Source organism: Lepisosteus oculatus, chromosome 1 (assembly GCF_040954835.1).
Source record: "Lepisosteus oculatus isolate fLepOcu1 chromosome 1, fLepOcu1.hap2, whole genome shotgun sequence".
NCBI lineage: Eukaryota > Metazoa > Chordata > Actinopteri > Semionotiformes > Lepisosteidae > Lepisosteus > Lepisosteus oculatus.
Window position 1 is genome coordinate 53967451 of NC_090696.1, and position 20737 is coordinate 53988187.

Below are 20737 nucleotides of genomic sequence, written 5' to 3' on the forward strand. Positions count from 1 at the left end.
CAGCTATTTTACAGTATATATCGCCTTTAAAGCTGGCTTCTCAAAACGTTTTACAGGATAAAAACAACAAGAACAGCAACAACAACAATATTGTATTTCATTGCACTTTGAAAACCAAGTAATAACTTAACTATATGTGCAAACGTTTCATATGTTGCTGTTGTGAATGTCTGTGGAGTGTATCTTATTTGCCTTGCGTCCTGGTTATCTCGCCCTCCCCCCCTCTCTCCCTCAATTCAATTCAATTCAATTCAAGGTGTTTTATTAGCATGACAGATGGGTACAATCAGTGTTGCGTATTTACTTTGCTTTGAGATTCCACTTTTAAAGGTGATATATACAATTTTGACTAAAATAAATTGATATCTTTGTCTTCTAAGTATCTTAATAAACTTTCAGCATAGCTTTCTCCCCGTTAAGATTTATTTTCCTTAACTAGTATACTTTAGATCCTTTTTTCTGAACCGGGGAAAATCTGATCATGTTTCTCTATAACAACTATAAAAAAAAACATTATTTTACATATCACCTTAAGGATGCGCAAAGAAATTTAAAATAGTCTTCTTTAGGTGTGAGGGTAGGAGTGGATCACAGCAGGCATAATCGGCAATTTAGGAAAACAAAGAACTGGACAGGCGAGACGTTTATCCAGAGAGCGAGTGATCAGAAAAAGGAACAGCTGTTACACCCAGGTTTTAAGCTCTCTCTCTGTTGAATGAATAAAAGCATTTTATTAAAAATGCATTTGCGTTTGTCTGGGTATTTACTTTGTAACCTTTGGTTTACATCTACTGTATTGTTTTGAGATGCCACTTTTAAAGGTGATATGTAAAATAAAGTTTTTTATTATTGTTATAGAGAAACATGATCAGATTTTCCCTGGTTCAGAAAAAAGACGATTAAAATCTGTAATCTTTGCACTTGTATGTCATCGGAAAATACAAGAAGTTTCTGCTTTGTGTAAGGATGGTGTGGTGAGAAGGTGAGAAAGCTGTGCTCCTCAAAGTGCTTTACAGGATAAAAACAATAACAACAATAGTGGCTGGGCAAACGATTTTTTTTTATCGAAATACAAAATGAGATACTGTATAATGATGTGCATGAACAAAGTTATACTGCAATTTTCCTTAGATAGGCGATAAAAAAAATACATTTTTTGAATCCCCGGCGGAACAAATTCCATAAGAATCAGCGCTTTACTTCGTGCTTTACAACCTTTACTTCGTGCGACTGGAAAAGAATTCGTGATCGGATCAACGAAATGCTTCGTAGAAGGAGGCGCTCTTTTCCTCTAGTCTAACAGTCTGTCCACAAACAAAACAGTCCTCTTAGACAAGAGGAATTGAAAAAAAACAATTACTTTTGTCAATGGAAACCGGTGTGTGTCTCTCTCTCTGCTGGATGTCCCTCTCACGCTCTGCTGAATGAATAAAAGCATTTTATTAAAAACGCGTTTGCGTTTGTCTGGTATTTACTTTGGTCCCTTTTAACTGTTTTTCGATCTACTGTATTGCTTTGAGATGCCACTTTTAAAGGTGATATGTAAAATAAAGTTTTTTACTATTGTTATAGAGAAACATGATCAGATTTTCCCTGGTTCAGAAAAAAAGATCTAAAGTGCTACACATAACTTTCTTAATTCGATGTATTTAAAGCAGTGAACTACTGTAGGTGTAACATAACATTTAGAAATACAATCAAGAATAGTTTTGTGGTGTTTGTTTAGATGAAATGTTCCTAAAACGTATAACGTAACAAAATTAAAGACGATTAAAATCTGTAATCTTTCCACTTGTACTGTATGTCATCGGAAAGTTTCTGCTTTGTGTAAGGATGGTATCAAAAAGTAATCTTAAATGGTGAGAAAGCTGTGCTCAATGTATTTAAGGGACTTAAAAGTAAAAGGAGATGCTTCACATTGCTTGACTAATTTTAAAAACTAAGTTATAAATGCAGACGCTCCCTCGGTGCTGCGCCGGGTGTAAATATAAAAATATACATTCGTCCCGGGCAGAGGCCGAAGAGCGCCCGGTTGGGCAGGTATAGATTACACTTTTCTAAAACGTATTTGAAATATAAAAACGATTACAATCTAATCCTTCCACGTTTGATCCCAAAATCCCAAGAAATATAAAACGGGTAGAAAGCTATGCTGAAAGTTTATTAAGATACTTAGAAGACAAAGATACTGGATCAATTTATGTTGCATTAGCCTGATTATGATTAAAAAAACACATATAATTAAACATGCGTTTGCGATTTAAATCAAAATACGATTTAAATCAATATAAATGTTTATATGTCCAGCCTCCATTTCTCTATAAAAATTTACTCTATTATACACACACACACAATAGAAGCAGGAAGCAGAAGCAGGGAACGTTGTAAGAAGGGAAGAAGGTGACTATTCATTGTTATCAAAAATGACTTAGAATCGATCATGTTGTGATATTTTGAAATATAAAAGTCAATTGATTGTCCATAATATCGCTATTCTATTTTTTCGAAGAAATGTTTGTTAAAAGAAAAGTCCAGCACCAGCTGGGCATGTAGACCAGTAGGCTACAAGGGAAGTCGCATGAAGAGGGAGACGAAACAGCCCTACACAGCCCTGTCGTAGTACACGAATATAATCATATCATTATTAAATTCTTTAGATATGCGATTCCATATTATATTAGCAGAAAAGCTTAAAACTACCACTTTTTCACACGCTATTTCACATGCTAGTTAAATACTTCGATGCTTAAAATCGTTAGGGAGAAATGAAATACCGGTGTGTATTTTTCCTTTAAAGTACCGATTCCTGGAATCTGACTGGCTGACCCTTCAGTGGTTCCATAAAATCTGGTATACGGAAAAGAAAGTGTTGATAAAAAAGCCTGGATTCTCATGTATCTCATACAAGTATATTTTAATACAGTCTTTGCTGTGCTCTTGAGGATCCTTGTGATATTTTGAGCTCTAGTTGAATGATAAGTGTCGCATTTTAAATAATTTTCATATTTAGAAATTATGAAATGCCCTGTTAAAAGCAAGGGAGTTTTTATGCCCGTTGAAGTAAAACAAAATGCCTGACAAAGTATGGCTTGGACAGATTCCAAGTGCTTGTACAAATGTGCTAAAGAAATTATACTTTGAGTATGCAGCTTGTCCAAAGTCATCCATTATTAATACTATTAGTAATATCTTCAGTAAAGGCTTTGATGCATAAATATTTCTGATAAAGGTAGGTTGTGTACTTTTGTCCAACTGAGCAATCTTGCTTTCATAAAATATACCAACATTTTAATGACTGATGATTAACATGCTGTAATACACAGTTCAAAATTAAAAGCTCAAATGCTGTACATGAGATGTTAAGCTCCCCCTGGCGGTTTTACAAGGTGAGGCCGGATACTTTCCGGCATGACGTCAAATGACGCGATTAACAGCGTGATACTGCGTGATACCGCGTGATAGCGCAACACGCCCACCGGGGTATGCCGCGAAATACCCCACCCATTTTGAATGGCTGCATCTGTATACATACTGTATACAGTACAGTTTGCATACGGTAATATGTTTATGTTCCTAAAACAATCTCTTTTATGAGCATGTGAAAGGCATGGTGAATCGATTCTCAAAAATTACTGTATTTTACATGATTGGAAACAAATGCGTGATTGCGAAATGCTGTGGTGTTACTTTTACAAAGACGGTCAATGAAAAAAAGAATGTGCAATACTTTTAGTTTACACTTACAACTTGTCCAAGGTCATTCATTATTAATACTATTAGTAATATCTTCGTTAAAGACTTTGATGGCGACAGTCCAAACATGAGAGGTTGAGCTTAATTAGCTCCACCTTGCGGAAATTCCGGATATTATTATTTTGCTTGCGGTATTATAGGAGAATTTCCGGTAACTAGCGGAATTTACCGGTAACTCGCGGTAGACTGCGTACAGTGCACTGGAAAATAATGGGGTATTGCCCGCGCATTTTGAATGGCTGCATCTGTACCGTTTGGAATTGAAACCTTTGAAGACTAAGTCCCCATCCTGTAATTCTATCATTTGTATCCATATTTTGTAACATCCAGGTTAATGGCGCATGATCTGTGTACAATATAAACCGTCTTCCTAATAAATAATACCTCAAATAGTCCAGGGCCCATTTTATTACTAGACATTCTTTCTCTATGGTAGAATAGTGTTTTTCAGCAGGATTTAACTTGCATTTAATATATAGAATAGGATGCTCCAGTCCATCAATTTCTTGCGAGAGTATGGCTCCAGTTCCAGTGTCAGAAGCATTAGTTTTTACCATGAAAGGTTTATTGAAGTCCGGTACCTGTAAGACGGGTTGAAAAGAGAGAGATATTTTTAAGTCTTGAAAGGCCCTCTCTTCCAGGTCGGTCCATTTTATTTTTTCCAGAGAACTCGTCTTTGTTAAATCGTGCAAAGGTGCAGCAATGGAGGCAAACCCTGGAATGAAATGTCGATAATAACTCGCAAGTCCCAAAAATGTTCGGATTTGCTTCATTGTAGCAGGTTTGGACCAGTTTTTAATTAACTGCACGTTCTGCTCTTGGGGCATGATCAATCCTCTCCCGATCGTATAACCAAGATAATTGGCTTCCCGAGCCCCCAGACAACATTTATTTGGGTTGGCCATTAATCCTGCTGCTCGCAAAGCTCCAGTCACTGCTTCCAGGTGTTGTAGATGTTGTTCCCATGTCGTGCTATGAATCACAACGTCATCCAAGTAGGCAGCTGCAAAATCACGATATGGTCTCAGTATTCGGTCCATTCATCTTTGGAATGTTGCGGGAGCACTATGCAAACCGAAGAGTAGGACCCTATACTGATATAGCTCCTCCGGTGTGGCAAAAGCGGTCTTGGCTTTGTCTTCTTCGGCAAGAGGCACTTGCCAATATCCCTTCGTAAGATCAAGGGTACTGATGTGTCGGGCGTTGCCTAATCGCTCAATTAGTTCATCAATACGTGGCATGGGGTATGCATCGAACAGTGAGATCTCATTTAACTGTTTGAAATTGTTACAAAATCGAATAGTTCCATCCGGCTTGGGGATCAGAACTATCGGGCTCGCCCACTCGCTATGGGATTCTTCTATTATGCCCATTTCTAGCATCTTTTCCACCTCTTCTTCAATCAATTTCCTTTTAGCTTCAGGTACTCGATACGGGGGTAGTCTTACCTTCTTCCCTGGTTCTGTGGTAATCTTATGTCGTATATGATGAGTTCGACCAGGTGTCCGGGAAAAAACATATTTGTTTTGGGACAGGAATTCTTGTAGTTCCTGTTTCTGAGCCGGAGCCAGGTCTCCCATGGCTACAACTCCCGTTTCTTCTTCCAAAGGGTCAGGGGAGAAGTGGGTGAACAGAACTTCGGTCCCATGCCATTTCTTCAATAAATTGATGTGGTAGATTTGATGCTGCTGTCTTCTGTCATGTTGCTTGACCTTATAGCACCTTTTCCACCACCTCATAAGGACCCTGCCAGGAGGCCAAGAATTTACATTTTGGGGTCAGAACTAATACCAATACTTTATCGCCAGGTTGAAATTCTCTCGCAATAGCTCCACTATTATAAACTTGTTGTTGTTGACCCTGTGTTTTCTCCAGGTTTTCTTTCACAATGGGAACAATAACGTTTATTTGTTCTCTCATTTGTTCCACATGTTCGATGATGGTCTGTAAAGGTGAGGGTTGGTGTTCCCAAGATTCCTTGACCACGTCTAACAGGCCCCATGGTTTCCGAGAGTATAGAAATTCAAATGGGGAAAAAACAGTCGAGGCCTGTGGCACTTCTTGTACCGCGAACATGAGATACGGGAGCAGCTGATCCCAATTTTTCCTTTTGCATAGCCTTCCTCAGCATGCTTTTCAGGGTCTTATTAAAGCGTTAGACTAGCCCATCGGTTTGAGGGTGATAGACTGAGGTTTGGATCTGATGTATTCCCAGTAGCTTACATAAGTCTCGCATGACTTTAGACATGAAAGGAGTTCCTTGATCAGTTAAGATCTCTTTAGGAATTCCGACCCGAGCAAACAGTTGTACTAGCTCCCTAGCTATATTTTTGGCGGTGGCAGCTCTCAACGGAATGGCTTCGGGGTACCTTGTAGCATAGTCCACTATCACTTAAATATATTGGTGACCTTTGGTGGCTCGGATTAGGGGCCCCACCAAATCAATCCCAATCCATTCAAAGGGGGTTTCAATAATTGTGAGGGGAATCAAAGGGTTTCTATAATAAGGTTGTGGAGCCATTTTCTGACACTCCTGGCATTCCCGACAGCATTTCTCGATGGCCTTATAGATCCCTGGCCAAAAGAACCTAGAGAGTAGTCTCTCGGACGTCTTCTTCACCCCCAGGTGTCCACCCAGGAGGTGGCTATGGGCCAAGTTAAGGAGCTTCATCTGGTAGGCCTGGGGAATCAGGAGTTGTTCCACTTCTTCCTGTCCCTTCTGCTGCACCTGATAGAGAAGATTATTTTTTATCATGAAATATGGGTAACTCAATGTACTAGAATCAGTACACCACTTCTCATTGATTTTCCTGACATGTCCCCATGCATGCTTTAAATTTTCTAATTGGGCCATCCTAAACCTACCATGATGTTCTGGTGGCTCCAAGTCCGCTAAATCCATATTTATGAATTCATCTCCAAGTCCAGTTCCTCCTTCTTGTGGGTCTGTCTCATCTGGGACATCGTTAGGGGCGTCACCACGGACTCCCGGACAGGGTTTGGACAGTGTTTGGAGGAAGTGGGGACAGTCTCGTCCCAGTACCACAGGGTAAGGCAACTGCTTAACCACTCCGACAATTGAACGGTAGGTCCCCTGTTCCGTAGAGATGCTAATTTCTACCATCGGATAGACCTTGGTATCCCCGTGAATGCAAGTAATGGGTATCCCCTCTGTTCCCGGGATCTCCAGTTCTCCAGGAAGTATTGTAGGGGTCACCAGGGTCACAGTACTGCCGGAGTCCAACAAGGCCTCGACGGGTTCTCCCCCTATCTCAATTTTCGTAAGATGGGGATCCTTGCAGGTTGGGACCCATGCTGTAAGGTAGTTACACAGCTTCATCTCTGGGGTCTACCTGCATGGGTTCGGACAGGCTGAGGCAATGGCTGGCTAAATGCCCTTCTTCCTGACAATTAAAACATCGTCTGGTTTCTTTCCATGATCGGGGCCTTGAGTCTGATCTGTCCCGAAGGGGTTTCTTAAATTGTATAGGTCCTCGAGAATCACTGTACTTCATTTCAGTTTCCAGACTCTTGGGGCTTCTTCTCTCCTCTTTTCGAAAGTCCCCCTTTTCCTCCCTAATCAAGGCCTCTGTGGCATGGTGACTGTCCACTAAGTCCACTGCCTGATCTAGTGTCTGGGGGTCCCCATCATTCACTTTCCTTTTCAGATGAACAGGCAGACTCCTCACAAAGTGATCCAACACCACCCTTTCTACCACCTGTCCTGGGTTTAATTCTGGCTGGAGCCATTTCTTTGCCAGCTGTACCAGGTCAAACATCTGAGACCTCGTAGGCTTGTCCATTTGGTATCTCCAATTGTGAAACCGGACCGCCCATATTGCCATGGTTACCCCTAGTCTGTCTTGCCCAAATCTCCTTTTTCAGAGTCTCATAATTCTCTGCATCTTCTTCTTTTAAATCATAATAGACCTTTTGGGCTTCTCCAATTAAATAAGGCACTACTCTGCTGGCCCATTGCTCCTTGGGCCATGCATTTCGAGATGCAGTTCTTTCAAATGTGGTTAAATAAGCCTCCAGATCATCAAGTTCTGTCATCTTTTGTAGCCGAACTTGTTCAGCCTGAACGGTGTCTCTCCCTGTTACTGGGGTCTGCCTGAATTCTTCCCCTAATCTTTGCAATAATTCGTTTGGTAGTTTCGGTTTGAATTAGATTTGCCTCCCGTTTCGCTTGGATAGCTTCTTGCTGTCCTTTTAAAGCCTGAAACTGGGCGAGGTTGGCCTGGGACAATTGCTGTATTAGCTGTTCCATTGTTTTTCTCCGCACACGCAAAACAAAACCCACACACGCAAAAAAAAGTACTTTCATTGATTCTCAAACCCGAGCAGCGAGTGCCCGCATCCTCCACCAATTGTGGTGTCGCCGGGGGAAAACAGGTGTAAAAGAGATGTAGCTCACACCACACTGATCTTCTTTGTCCTTCATCCGTATGTTTCCCAAGTCCATTCCGTAATCCGTTGCCAGTATCCTTAAACGATCCAAATTTCCGAGCCCGTATGTCCACACTAATCCACACCATATCCAAGTCGTAATCCGTAAATCTTTGTCATTGTAGCGGCAATGCTTGTTAATAAGACAGAATTAAGTGTTGCTGTGCTTTCCTAAATGAGGCCCCATCTCTCTCTTCATCTCTGTGGCTGCACCACAGAGAAGCTATTCATGCAGGCTGATTTAAAGATGTTTTCTTTTGATAAGGGACAGCTCCCAAATGGGGATGCACTTAGCTAAGCCTGGCTATCATGATCAATGGTCATCCATTGGCGCCTAGCTGTCTAGGGAGTGCCAGATGGACATCTGGACTGCATTCCTAAGTGTCGGGAGTAAGTGACTCATATCTCACCTTGATCAACCAATCAGGGACTGGTAGGGCCGAGTAACCCACGTGGGACTCTGATGCCCATGGAACTTTCAGCCAATGAATGAGCTGAAGTTCCTCCAGGTAAAAACAGGCAACACAGAGAGCCAGTAAGATTCAGTAAGATTCAGAAGGGATTCAGGAGAATTCTGTGGACTGTTCTAAAGGGAATTCAAAGGAGAATTCCAGGGCAGGACGGCCCAGGAGCAGAAGGCTCCCAAGGGCAGGACATTCTCGCAGCGCGCCTCCTGACCATCCTGAGACTCAGCCCGGACAACCACGGAACGGCCAGTGTGTCCGAGTGCCAGAACTTTCCTTTGTTCTAAGAGTCTAGAGCGGAGGTTGCCAGAGAGTAACCAGAGGATCCACCCGAGGTTAGCATCAGCAGCAAGCCTCGTGAACAGGTCGGAACTGTGGACAGCTGAATCATTATTCAGAACTAGCGCTTCATCAGGAACGAACCGGTCCTCTTCCTCTTCATCTTTTCTCCTGTGCACAAACTCTTGCTAGTTTCAGCCCAAACTAACTAGCCGTTCTTCAGTGAGCATCAGCAGCGCACCGTCGCAAGCCGCACAGCACAGCCTGGCACGGAGCTAGAGAGCCCGCAGGAGATCTGAATCCCCAGAGATTGGATGAGTATTCAGCTTCAATGCATTACAGCTCGAGAATTCAATTGTTATCCCAACCAGTTGATATCAATTTAATTCCTAAGAGTTATGTACTTGTTTTGAGTATCCAATGTAGAAGTTACAGTGCCTTGCGAAAGTATTTGGCCCCCTTGAACTTTTCAACCTTTTGCCACATTTCAGGCTTCAAACATAAAGATATTAATTTTTTATTTTATGTGAAGAATCACCAACAAGTGGGACACAATTGTGAAGTGGAACGAAATCTATTGGATTTTTGAAACTTTTTTAACTAATAAAAAAATGAAAAGTGGGGCGTGCAAAATTATTCGGCCCCCTTGCGTTAATACTTTGTAGAGCCACCTTTTGCTGCGATTACAGCTGCAAGTCGCTTGGGGTATGTCTCTATCAGTTTTGCACATCGAGAGACTGAAATTCTTGCCCATTCTTCCTTGCAAAACAGCTCGAGCTCAGTGAGGTTGGATGGAGAGCGTTTGTGAACAGCAGTTTTCAGCTCTTTCCACAGATTCTCGATTGGATTCAGGTCTGGACTTTGACTTGGCCATTCAAACACCTGGATACGTTTATTTGTGAACCATTCCTTTGTAGATTTTGCTGTATGTTTGGGATCATTGTCTTGTTGGAAGATAAATCTCCGTCCCAGTTTCAGGTCTTTTGCAGACTCCAACAGGTTTTCATCCAGAATGGTCCTGTATTTGGCTGCATCCATCTTCCCCTCAATTTTAACTATCTTCCCTGTCCCTGCTGAAGAAAAGCAGGCCCAAACCATGATGCTGCCACCACCATGTTTGACAGTGGGGATGGTGTGTTGAGGGTGATGAGCTGTGTTGCTTTTACGCCAAACATATCGTTTTGCATTGTGGCCAAAAAGTTCGATTTTGGTTTCATCTGACCAGAGCACCTTCTTCCACATGTTTGGGGTGTCTCCCAGGTGGCTTGTGGCAAACTTTAGACGAGACTTTTTATGGATATCTTTGAGAAATGGCTTTCTTCTTGCCACTCTTCCATAAAGGCCAGATTTGTGCAGTGTAAGACTGATTGTTGTCCTATGGACAGACTCTCCCACCTCAGCTGTAGTTCTCTGCAGTTCATCCAGAGTGATCATGGGCCTCTTGGCTGCATCTCTGATCAGTCTTCTCCTTGTCTGAGCTGAAAGTTTAGAGGGACGGCCAGGTCTTGGTAGATTTGCAGTGGTCTGATACTCCTTCCATTTCAAGATGATCGCTTGCACAGTGCTCCTTGGGAAGTTTGAAGCTTGGGAAATCTTTTTGTATCCAAATCCGGCTTTAAACTTCTCAACAACAGTATTACGGACCTGCCTGGTGTGTTCCTTGGTCTTCATGATGCTCTCTGCGCTTTCAACAGAACCTTGAGACTATCACAGAGCAGGTGCATTTATACAGAGACTTGATTACACACAGGTGGATTCTATTTATCACCATCAGTCATTTAGGACAACATTGGATCATTCAGAGATCCTCGCTGAACTTCTGGAGTGAGTTTGCTGCACTGAAAGTAAAGGGGCCGAATAATTTTGCACGCCCCACTTTTCATTTTTTTATTAGTTAAAAAAGTTTCAGAAATCCAATAGATTTCGTTCCACTTCACAATTGTGTCCCACTTGTTGGTGATTCTTCACATAAAATAAAAAATGTATATCTTTATGTTTGAAGCCTGAAATGTGGCAAAAGGTTGAAAAGTTCAAGGGGGCCGAATACTTTCGCAAGGCACTGTATAACCAAGTTCATTTACGAAACGGTCTAAATGAATGATATACTGAACGTATGTCCTCTTGATATATGTAACTCTTCGTAACTGATTGAATATATACCTTTTGTATTCTGATAACCCTCTCGATAAGATCTGTTAGGTTTACATGCATATTCTATGTATTAATAAATGTATCCTCGTTTATTAGTAACTGTGTGTGTGCGTTGTTTGAGTTATATCGCATGGTTGGATTCTAAAGCCATTAAAAGAATCATTTTGTGATTTACTGCTACAATTAATAATTGTCCCAGTAAATGCCCAAACCCACAGAACTGGTGCCTCGTGAGAGCACACTACATACATAAACCTTATCCAATAGTCCGTTATTCTTAAATTCCTTCCAAAACAATCCTAAACCTCTCCTTCCTCCAAAACGACTCAGTGCTTCTGGGGCATTTATCAAATCGATCAAATAAGTCCTAACCAGACTTCAATCATTAAAGTAAAATTCTCCAACAATACACTTTTTGTGCCTTTTATTCATTTGTATCTACTGCTACAGTGGACCTTCCTTTGGGTGATGGATAGTGACGTTTAGCCTGTGGTTCTGGGAAAAAAACAGACTGGATACTTGCTGGAACCCATCTGCGCTATTCATCATTATATTGTTAGACTTTATACAGCATTACAATATCCCTTATTGGAGAAGCCTCTTTAGACACATTCCTCTGCACCTGCACAGAGAGGCAACAGACTGGTTGGTCAAGGCACACAGAGATTATCAGAAAGCTTTAAGTGAAATAATAGGCCTTGTCCCTGCAGCTGTGTTCACTCATTCTCCTACTTTGGTATCCTCAGAAAAACTGAATAAACGAGGATCTAGAAATCTAGAAAATGTGAATAAACCATTGATATACAGTATAGTAAGAATACCCTACTGATAGGAATACTCTAATTGGGTGAGTACTCACCCTGTTTAGAGTATTCACCTCCTTATCTCTACTTGTTGTTTTCTAGTTAGTAACACATTTTCTGTCCATATACACACTTATTTCCTTGAGGGTTCAATGTCTATGATTTAAGAATTTAAATTTTACTGGGAACTTCCTCAACAGCCTTTCGAAATCTAATTTTTAGCAAAGTAAGTAAATTCTGCTCTGGAGCATAACATTTTGAAACTCTTCCTGTAGATATGTATTGGAAGAAAATAAATAAAAAAACACCTCAAAATATTTTTACCTTCAAGTAATGGAGGTTCATCGTCAAAAGTATCTGTTCCAGTATAGGTTGATCCCACATGCTTTGTGGCTTGTAAAATCTGTCCAGTATAAGTCATTTCAGAGTGCATATACTCTTCTGGTAAAGGTGTCCCACAGCCACTGTATAATACATTAGAAAAAAATCAGAAATTAAGAGTGCTTTATTGCTTATATTCCAATATGATATGATTGGAATATAATGTCAAGCAGATTGCTTTACTTGTAAGACATTAACTCAATAAATGTATTTAAAGATCTGTTGTAAGTTTAAATAATTGGGGAGCTTTGTGTTTTAGCAGTGGAGCCTTCTTCAGGTGTGCATTGTAGATTAATATAAAGAAATTAATCAAACTAAAATAAATTTGAATGCATAAAATGTAAAGAATGTATTCAATCCAATGTATTATATTTTACAGTTAGCCATAGAAAATACATTGTACAGAATATATTCATTCCAACCTATGCCTCTTAAGTGAGCCAAACATACACACAAACTAGCAGACACTGAACTAAACTAACTAAACTGAACTTATTAACTAATTAAGCTATCAATAAAAATTACTTTTAAAATTTGTATTTTGTCAAATCAGAACACCAAGCTAAAACTATTTAGAGAAAAAAATGTAAAATATATCAAATATATGGGGATTAAAAATCATTAAATCATCATTAAACGCCCTGGGATTCATTAAAAATCCCAGGGCAATTCTCAAAAAGAGTAGGGATGTAACCCCGGCGTCCTGGCCAAATTTCCCATTGGCCTTTACCAATCATGGCCTCCTAATAATCCCCATCTATGAATTGGCTACATTACTCTGCTCTCCTCCCCACTGATAGCTGATGTGTAGTGAGCGTTCTGGCGCACTATGGCTTCCGTCGCATCATCCAGGCGGATGCTGCACATTGCTGGTGGTGGAGGGGACTCCCCATTACCTGTAAAGCGCTTTGAGTGGAGTGTCCAGAAAAGCGCTATATAAGTGTAAGCAATTATTATTATTGTTATTATTATTATTATTAGTAGTAGTATTATTATTAAAATACTTGTTTACAAATACTTGGCACAAAAGTAAACTTGGTTTCTTACTCATTTTGATAATGCTGGCCTGAAGCATCATAGGTATAGTTATCTTGTCCATCAATATTAAAACCTGAGTGGTAAAAGTCTTGATCAAACTTTTGAAGGTCTTCCATTCTGGAAAAAAATTGTATTAAGGATGACATAAACTGTAAATTCAACATTGAGCTCCCTTTCAATTAACTTCATTTAAAAAAGCATTACTTTGTAGAGACCCTGTATTCTGTATCTCATGACATAAATAACCTTAGTATCATAATGAAGCACATATGGAAAAATGTTTAAAAATTAAACTTGCTGCTACATTTAGTAAGAAGAGTGACAATTCCTAATACAAAACTTTAGAAAAGCCTAGCAAAATGCATTCAAGGAGCATTTTAAAGACAGAAAAAGTAAACTTCCTTTTTGGAAAAATGTATCAGAGTATCACTAGAGAATGTTCCTGTTAATTAGATACAACATGAACATGTTATTATGGATGGGTCAATTAAATTTTAAAATTTCAGAGAAACTTTGTTTAGTAGGCAAACAACAATTCTCAATAACAAGACTTTTAACTCTTTGATATTCCATCCATTCTAACCATTTTTTCCAAATGAAATTTTTGGGGGAGCTGAAGCCTGTCCTAGCAAACAACAGGCACAAGGCAGGGTACACCCTGAACGGGATGCCAATTAATCTAAAGATAGACAAAGACAAACACACACTCACAACAAGACAAATGATCACAGAAGCCAATTAACCTACCAATATGTTTTTTCGACTGTAGGAGGAAACAGGAGCACCCAAAGGAAATTCACAAGAACACAGGAAGAACATACAAACTCCACACAGATAGCACCCCAGGTCCAAAATTGAACTCAGGGCCCCAGCACTGTGAGACAGCAATGCTAACCAATGTACAGATGCAGCCATTCAAAGTGTGCGGTACAGACACATACCGGAGGTAATTGGCTACGGCTTCGCGCATCGTGACGCAAGGTGATGCGGGGTACCGCGGTACATGATTGGTTGACTGACAGGGGCACTCGTGGTCCGTTGGTCTGTCGTAGAAAGACTTACAGTAAACGTCTTTGCTGTGCCCGTTGTAGATATTGAATTTTACCACTGAAGGGAAATCTTAGTAGCTGAGCATAAAAAGAATAGGAGCATACTGTAAAGCGTGTGAAGGCCATAAACAATATTAATTTTGGAACATAAACATACAGTATATGGCTGGTCTTGGTACTTTAAAGAAAAAATACACACCAGTATTCCATTTCTCCCTAAACATTTTAAGCATCGAAGTCTTTAACTAAAGAGATACCTTAGTCAACAAGCATACTTTTAGAATTTGATTAAAAGGGAATATAATATGGAATCATGTATGTAACAAAATTAATAACGATATAATTATATTCATGTACCACAACACAAGAATAGTACACTCTGTACATTGTCTGTCGATAATGTTTCTGTAGTGCTTTTTCAGCAGCCGGCATGTGACCTTGCCGGTGGCGCTGTGTGTTAGGTTCTTGACTCCCATGTCACACGGTCTGTGATCGAATCCCCCTAAAACTATGACTCCTTTTTTAACAAACATTTCTTTGAAAAAATGTTTCCCTTGGTCAGAGATATAAATATATAATATATAAATAAATTAAATTTAACTAACGTGAAATAGCGTGTGAAAAAGTGGTAGTTTTAAGCTTTTCTGCTAATATAATATGGAATCACGTATCTAAAGAATTTAATAACAATATGATTATATTTGTGTACTGCGACAGGGCTGTGTAGGGCTGTTTCGCCTCTCTCTTCATGCGACTGTACCAGGAAGAGGATTTCTTTCTATTCGAAACGTGTATTTTAAAAGTTTAAGAAGTAAAAACCTTACAGCGTACACAGATTTCGTTATATTTGTCTTATGCATAATAATGTTCACCGCTCTGTCCAGCAAATTAATAATAAACTTTATTTTATATAGAGTTTTAAACGAATAAGTAATTAGATTGCTCATAAACCTAATCACTTGCTTTTTCTTTTTATTTAGGCTCAGATTTCAACTATAGATCGTATTATTAATAACCATAATAACAACCAACCAACAAAAACAACCATATAAACATAATACCAACCACAAACATAGATAACGACCACAGTACAAAATCAAATATATCAAACCATTATACTCTCGCAAATTCATCCAATTATCATAACCCCGCCCCTTATGCAAAACCAAACCCTCTTCCCATCCCAGTTTATCCTCTTTATCATAGACAAAATCCACCTCAATTTTCAACATAACGCATTACACAAAATCAATACCTCAACACTCCATACTCAACAACGATAATTCACAAACAGCCAGAACATGTAACTCCACATTCCCAAACAGACCTCATTTCCATAGCCCGCCCCTTATGCAAAACCAACATCCCTCCCCTGCTCTCTCTCCCCTGGCGTTTGAAATCGTTTTTATTTTCAAATAAATTTTAGCAAAGTCATGTATTTTAAAAATCTTAAGATTTTTATATTTATGTCTTTATTTAGTGGTTTCATTAGTGACAAAGGCTAGTGACCTTTGTTTCATTAGTGACAAAGGCTAAAAGGGCTTTTATGTAAACCATGTTTGCTATTAATTCATTCAGGGCTAAAGTATGTTCATTGTCTTCCAATGAAAGAAAGGTTCCTTTTGCCGTGGTCAGGTTGAAATTAGAAGCTTGCCACGCCCGGACTGTTACACCAACGTATTAGCATGTTAAAGCGATTTCATTGAGGAGCCTCGCCTTTCTTAACTAGTACTGTACTTACTGGGTTTTTGAGGGGGGGGGAGGTGTCTTTCGCTGGAAATCTCGCCTGCTTCTACTTTGAAAATACCTGTGAAACCGGTTTAATTCGTCACAGCCAGCACTCCTGCAGAGAGGGGGTTGTACTTGCAGTGTATACAGTAGATGTGAAAGCCAGAGCCGACCTCTACGCTGCCCATGTGTTATGCTCTTCCTTTAATGTCTAAGCCGGAACACATCATTATATCTGATTTTGTATTTCATAAAAAAAAATCGTTTGCCCAGCCCAAAAGTATTGTTGTTATTGTTTTTAACCTGTAAAGCGCTTTGAGGAGCCACCTTTAAAGGCGCCATATACAATAAAGTTCATTATTATTACTATTGTTAATTTGCTGGACAGAGAGGTGAACATTATTACACAGAAGACAAAGAAAGCGATTTACGTTGCATTGTGCATTGTGCTGCTGTAATACAGTTTTAAATAATTAAAAGTCTAAACAATATCAGGTTTATTTATGGGTTTTAAATAAAGGCAATTTAAACGCGATTTAAATCAATATAAATGTTTATATTGTTATGCCTAGGTGACTATTCATTGTTATTAAAATGACTTAAATTCGAACATGTTGTGATATTTAGAAATATAAATTTGTTTGGTGCTAGTGAGGTTTTTTTCCCCCAACAACCTTCCAGAGGAGCTATAAATATTTTAAATAAATACACACAGTATTGCTCATAAGGTCTGCTATTTGAGGTCCAGTTATTAAGATGCATACATCTTATTTTATCTCAGCTTTTCAGCTGAGATACACAGATCATACAGTGCCTTGCGAAAGTATTCGGCCCCCTTGAACTTTTCAACCTTTTGCCACATTTCAGGCTTCAAACATAAAGATATAAATTTTTTATTTTATGTGAAGAATCACCAACAAGTGGGACACAATTGTGAAGTGGAACGAAATCTATTGGATTTTTGAAACTTTTTTAACTAATAAAAAAATGAAAAGTGGGGCGTGCAAAATTATTCGGCCCCTTTACTTTCAGTGCAGCAAACTCACTCCAGAAGTTCAGCGAGGATCTCTGAATGATCCAATGTTGTCCTAAATGACTGATGGTGATAAATAGAATCCACTTGTGTGTAATCAAGTCTCTGTATAAATGCACCTGCTCTGTGATAGTCTCAAGGTTCTGTTGAAAGCGCAGAGAGCATCATGAAGACCAAGGAACACACCAGGCAGGTCCGTAATACTGTTGTGGAGAAGTTTAAAGCCGGATTTGGATACAAAAAGATTTCCCAAGCTTCAAACATCCCAAGGAGGACTGTGCAAGCGATCATCTTGAAATGGAAGGAGTATCAGACCACTACAAATCTACCAAGACCTGGCCGTCCCTCTAAACTTTCAGCTCAGACAAGGAGAAGACTGATCAGAGATGCAGCCAAGAGGCCCATGATCACTCTGGATGAACTGCAGAGAACTACAGCTGAGGTGGGAGAGTCTGTCCATAGAACAACAATCAGTCTTACACTGCACAAATCTGGCCTTTATGGAAGAGTGGCAAGAAGAAAGCCATTTCTCAAAGATATCCATAAAAAGTCTCGTCTAAAGTTTGCCACAAGCCACCTGGGAGACACCCCAAACATGTGGAAGAAGGTGCTCTGGTCAGATGAAACCAAAATCGAACTTTTTGGCCACAATGCAAAACGATATGTTTGGCGTAAAAGCAACACAGCTCATCACCCTCAACACACCATCCCCACTGTCAAACATGGTGGTGGCAGCATCATGGTTTGGGCCTGCTTTTCTTCAGCAGGGACAGGGAAGATGGTTAAAATTGAGGGGAAGATGGATGCAGCCAAATACAGGACCATTCTGGATGAAAACCTGTTGGAGTCTGCAAAAGACCTGAAACTGGGACGGAGATTTATCTTCCAACAAGACAATGATCCCAAACGTACAGCAAAATATACAAAGGAATGGTTCACAAATAAACGTATCCAGGTGTTTGAATTGCCAAGTCAAAGTCCAGACCTGAATCCAATCGAGAATCTGTGGAAAGAGCTGAAAACTGCTGTTCACAAATGCTCTCCATCCAACCTCACTGAGCTCGAGCTGTTTTGCAAGGAAGAATGGGCAAGAATTTCAGTCTCTCGATGTGCAAAACTGATAGAGACATACCCCAAGCGACTTGCAGCTGTAATCGCAGCAAAAGGTGGCTCTACAAAGTATTAACGCAAGGGGGCCGAATAATTTTGCACGCCCCACTTTTCATTTTTTTATTAGTTAAAAAAGTTTCAAAAATCCAATAGATTTCGTTCCACTTCACAATTGTGTCCCACTTGTTGGTGATTCTTCACATAAAATAAAAAAATTATATCTTTATGTTTGAAGCCTGAAATGTGGCAAAAGGTTGAAAAGTTCAAGGGGGCCAAATACTTGCGCAAGGCACTGTACATAAACAATGCTGTAAAAAAATGTCTCATCAAGTATTTAATCATTAGGTATAACAGTTTCCCTTTAGTCCTCTGAAAACACCACCTTCTACCTTGTGAATACCAGTACCTCCTAATTGTCTAAAGGCTTTATTTAAAAATTTTTAAAAAAACTGATGTGCTGAAACAGTAATTAAACACGCTCTGCAGAAAAGGGGATGGTTGTTAGGTCAGCTTCAGTTTTACACGTACAGTACACATTTGATTTCATTAAAATTATGAGGTACCCTGTATCTGCAGGACTCAAGAGGCTCTCAGTCATGTCACTTTGCAGTTGATGTCTCCTAGAGGTTCCTAGATTCTTATTGTAAATAAAAGGAACAGCATACAGTCGGACTTTTTCAAAAACGGGGAACAAATTTCAACATCCGACTGCACCTTTCACCTTTGGTCCCTGGATCATTGCTTTTAACCATTTACACAAGGTGTTTACTGTAAAGCACTTTCACAGCTCAACATAAATTGACCTTCTGGGGCACAGGCTTTAAAGGAGCGTTTTAAAAAAAAAACAGACCTTGCCTTTCCTGTTATAAGCTATTCTTTTAGCATATGACAAGCATGCCCTTATTATGGCGATATCCTCCTAAACATTGGAGAAATAACTCTAGAAGTTCAATTAAAACAGAAATGCTTCAAATCACTTGGGATACAACAAAAAAGTTGTGTATTATAAAGTGTGTTAAAAATGTAGCTAGTTTGTTTTCATACCTTAGATTATAATAAAACCTCACCATTTAACACCAACAGGTGTTTTCTTGAAGTCTGCTAGCTTCAAAGTTTATGGTTTGGCTTTTGTGTATAATGATAGTGAACTGCATTGGAAAACTTAAAATCTCTCGCATTAAATTGGCTATGTAAGAAAACCGGTTCAGGGACGCCAAATATGTAATCATAGTGGCTCTCTGAAGGCACCAGTTCTGTAGGGTTTGGGCATTTACTGTGACAATTATTAATTGTAGCAGTAAATCACAAAGTTGATTCTTTTGATGGCTTTAGAATCCAACCATGCGACATAACTCAAACAATGCACACACACAGGTACTAATACACGAGGATACATTTATTAATACATAGAATATGCATGTAAACCTAACAGATCTTATCGAGAGGGTTATCAGAATAAAAAAGATATATATTCAGTCAGTTACAAAGAGTTACACATCAAGAGGACATACGTTCAGTATATCATTCATTAAGACCGTTTCGTAAATGAACTTGGTTATAACTTCTACATTAGATACTCAAAACAAGTACATAACTCTTAGGAATTAAATTGACATCAACTGGTTGGGATGACAATTGAATTATCGAGCTGTAATGCATTGAAGTTGAATACTCATCCAATCTCTGGGGATTCAGATCTCCTGCGGGCACAAAGAAACGGTTGCAGGCTGTTGCTGTCCAATCCGCGCTCTCTGGCTCGGTGCCAGGCTGTGCTGTGCGGCTTGCGACGGTGCGCTGCTGATGCTCACTGTTGGCTTTAACTAGCAAAGTTTGTGCACAGGAGAAAAGATGACTGTGGGTCCCAGCAAGTCAGGAAGAGGACCGGTTCGTTCCTGATGAAGAGCTAGTTCTGAATAGTGATTCAGCTGTCCACAGTTCCGACCTGTTAACGAGGCCTGCTGCTGGTTACTCTCTGGCAACCTCCACTTTAGACTCTTTGAACAAAGGAAAGTTCTGGCACTCGGACACACTGGCCGTTCCGTGGTTGTCCGGGCTGAGTCTCAGGATGGTCAGGAGGCGCGCTGCGAGAATGTCCTGCCCTTGGGAGCCTTCTGCTCCTGGGCCGTCCTGCCCTGGAATTGTCTCGCACTCCTGGAATTCTCCTTAGAATTCTCTTTAGAATAGTCTTTAGAATTTGTCTTGGAGCTCTGTGTTGCCTGTTTTTACCTGGAGGAACTTCAGCTCATTGAGTTCCATGGGCATCAGAGTCCCACGTGGGTTACTCGGCCCTACCAGTTCCTGATTGGTTGATCAAGGTGAGATATGAGTCACTTACTCCTGACACTTAGTAATGCAGTCCAGATGTCCAACTGGCACTCCCTAGACAGATAGGCACCAATGGATGACCATTGATCATGATAGCCAGGCTTAGCTAAGTGCATCCCCCTTTGGGAGCTGTCCTTATCAGGAACCTTAAATCAACCTGCATGAATAGTCTTT

The 20737-nt window shown here is 39.9% G+C and overlaps 1 protein-coding gene across 4 annotated transcripts in view; it reads right to left on the bottom strand.

Annotated features, from left to right (window-relative positions):
- The window catches only part of zgc:123321 (Protein YIPF5-like), a 44709-nt gene that overhangs the window by 17663 nt on the left and 6309 nt on the right, over positions 1 to 20737 (bottom strand). For 3 of the 4 annotated variants that reach the window (XM_069190611.1, XM_069190613.1, XM_069190615.1), the window contains exons 2-4: positions 14260 to 14361; positions 13328 to 13435; positions 12224 to 12363 (exon numbers count right to left, since the gene is read on the bottom strand). In XM_069190611.1, the coding sequence (XP_069046712.1) occupies positions 12224 to 12363; positions 13328 to 13435; positions 14260 to 14288 (277 nt within the window). In that variant the 5' untranslated portion in view covers positions 14289 to 14361. The remainder of the gene's footprint in view (positions 1 to 12223; positions 12364 to 13327; positions 13436 to 14259; positions 14362 to 20737) is intronic. The other variant, XM_015345338.2, reaches the window with a different exon arrangement.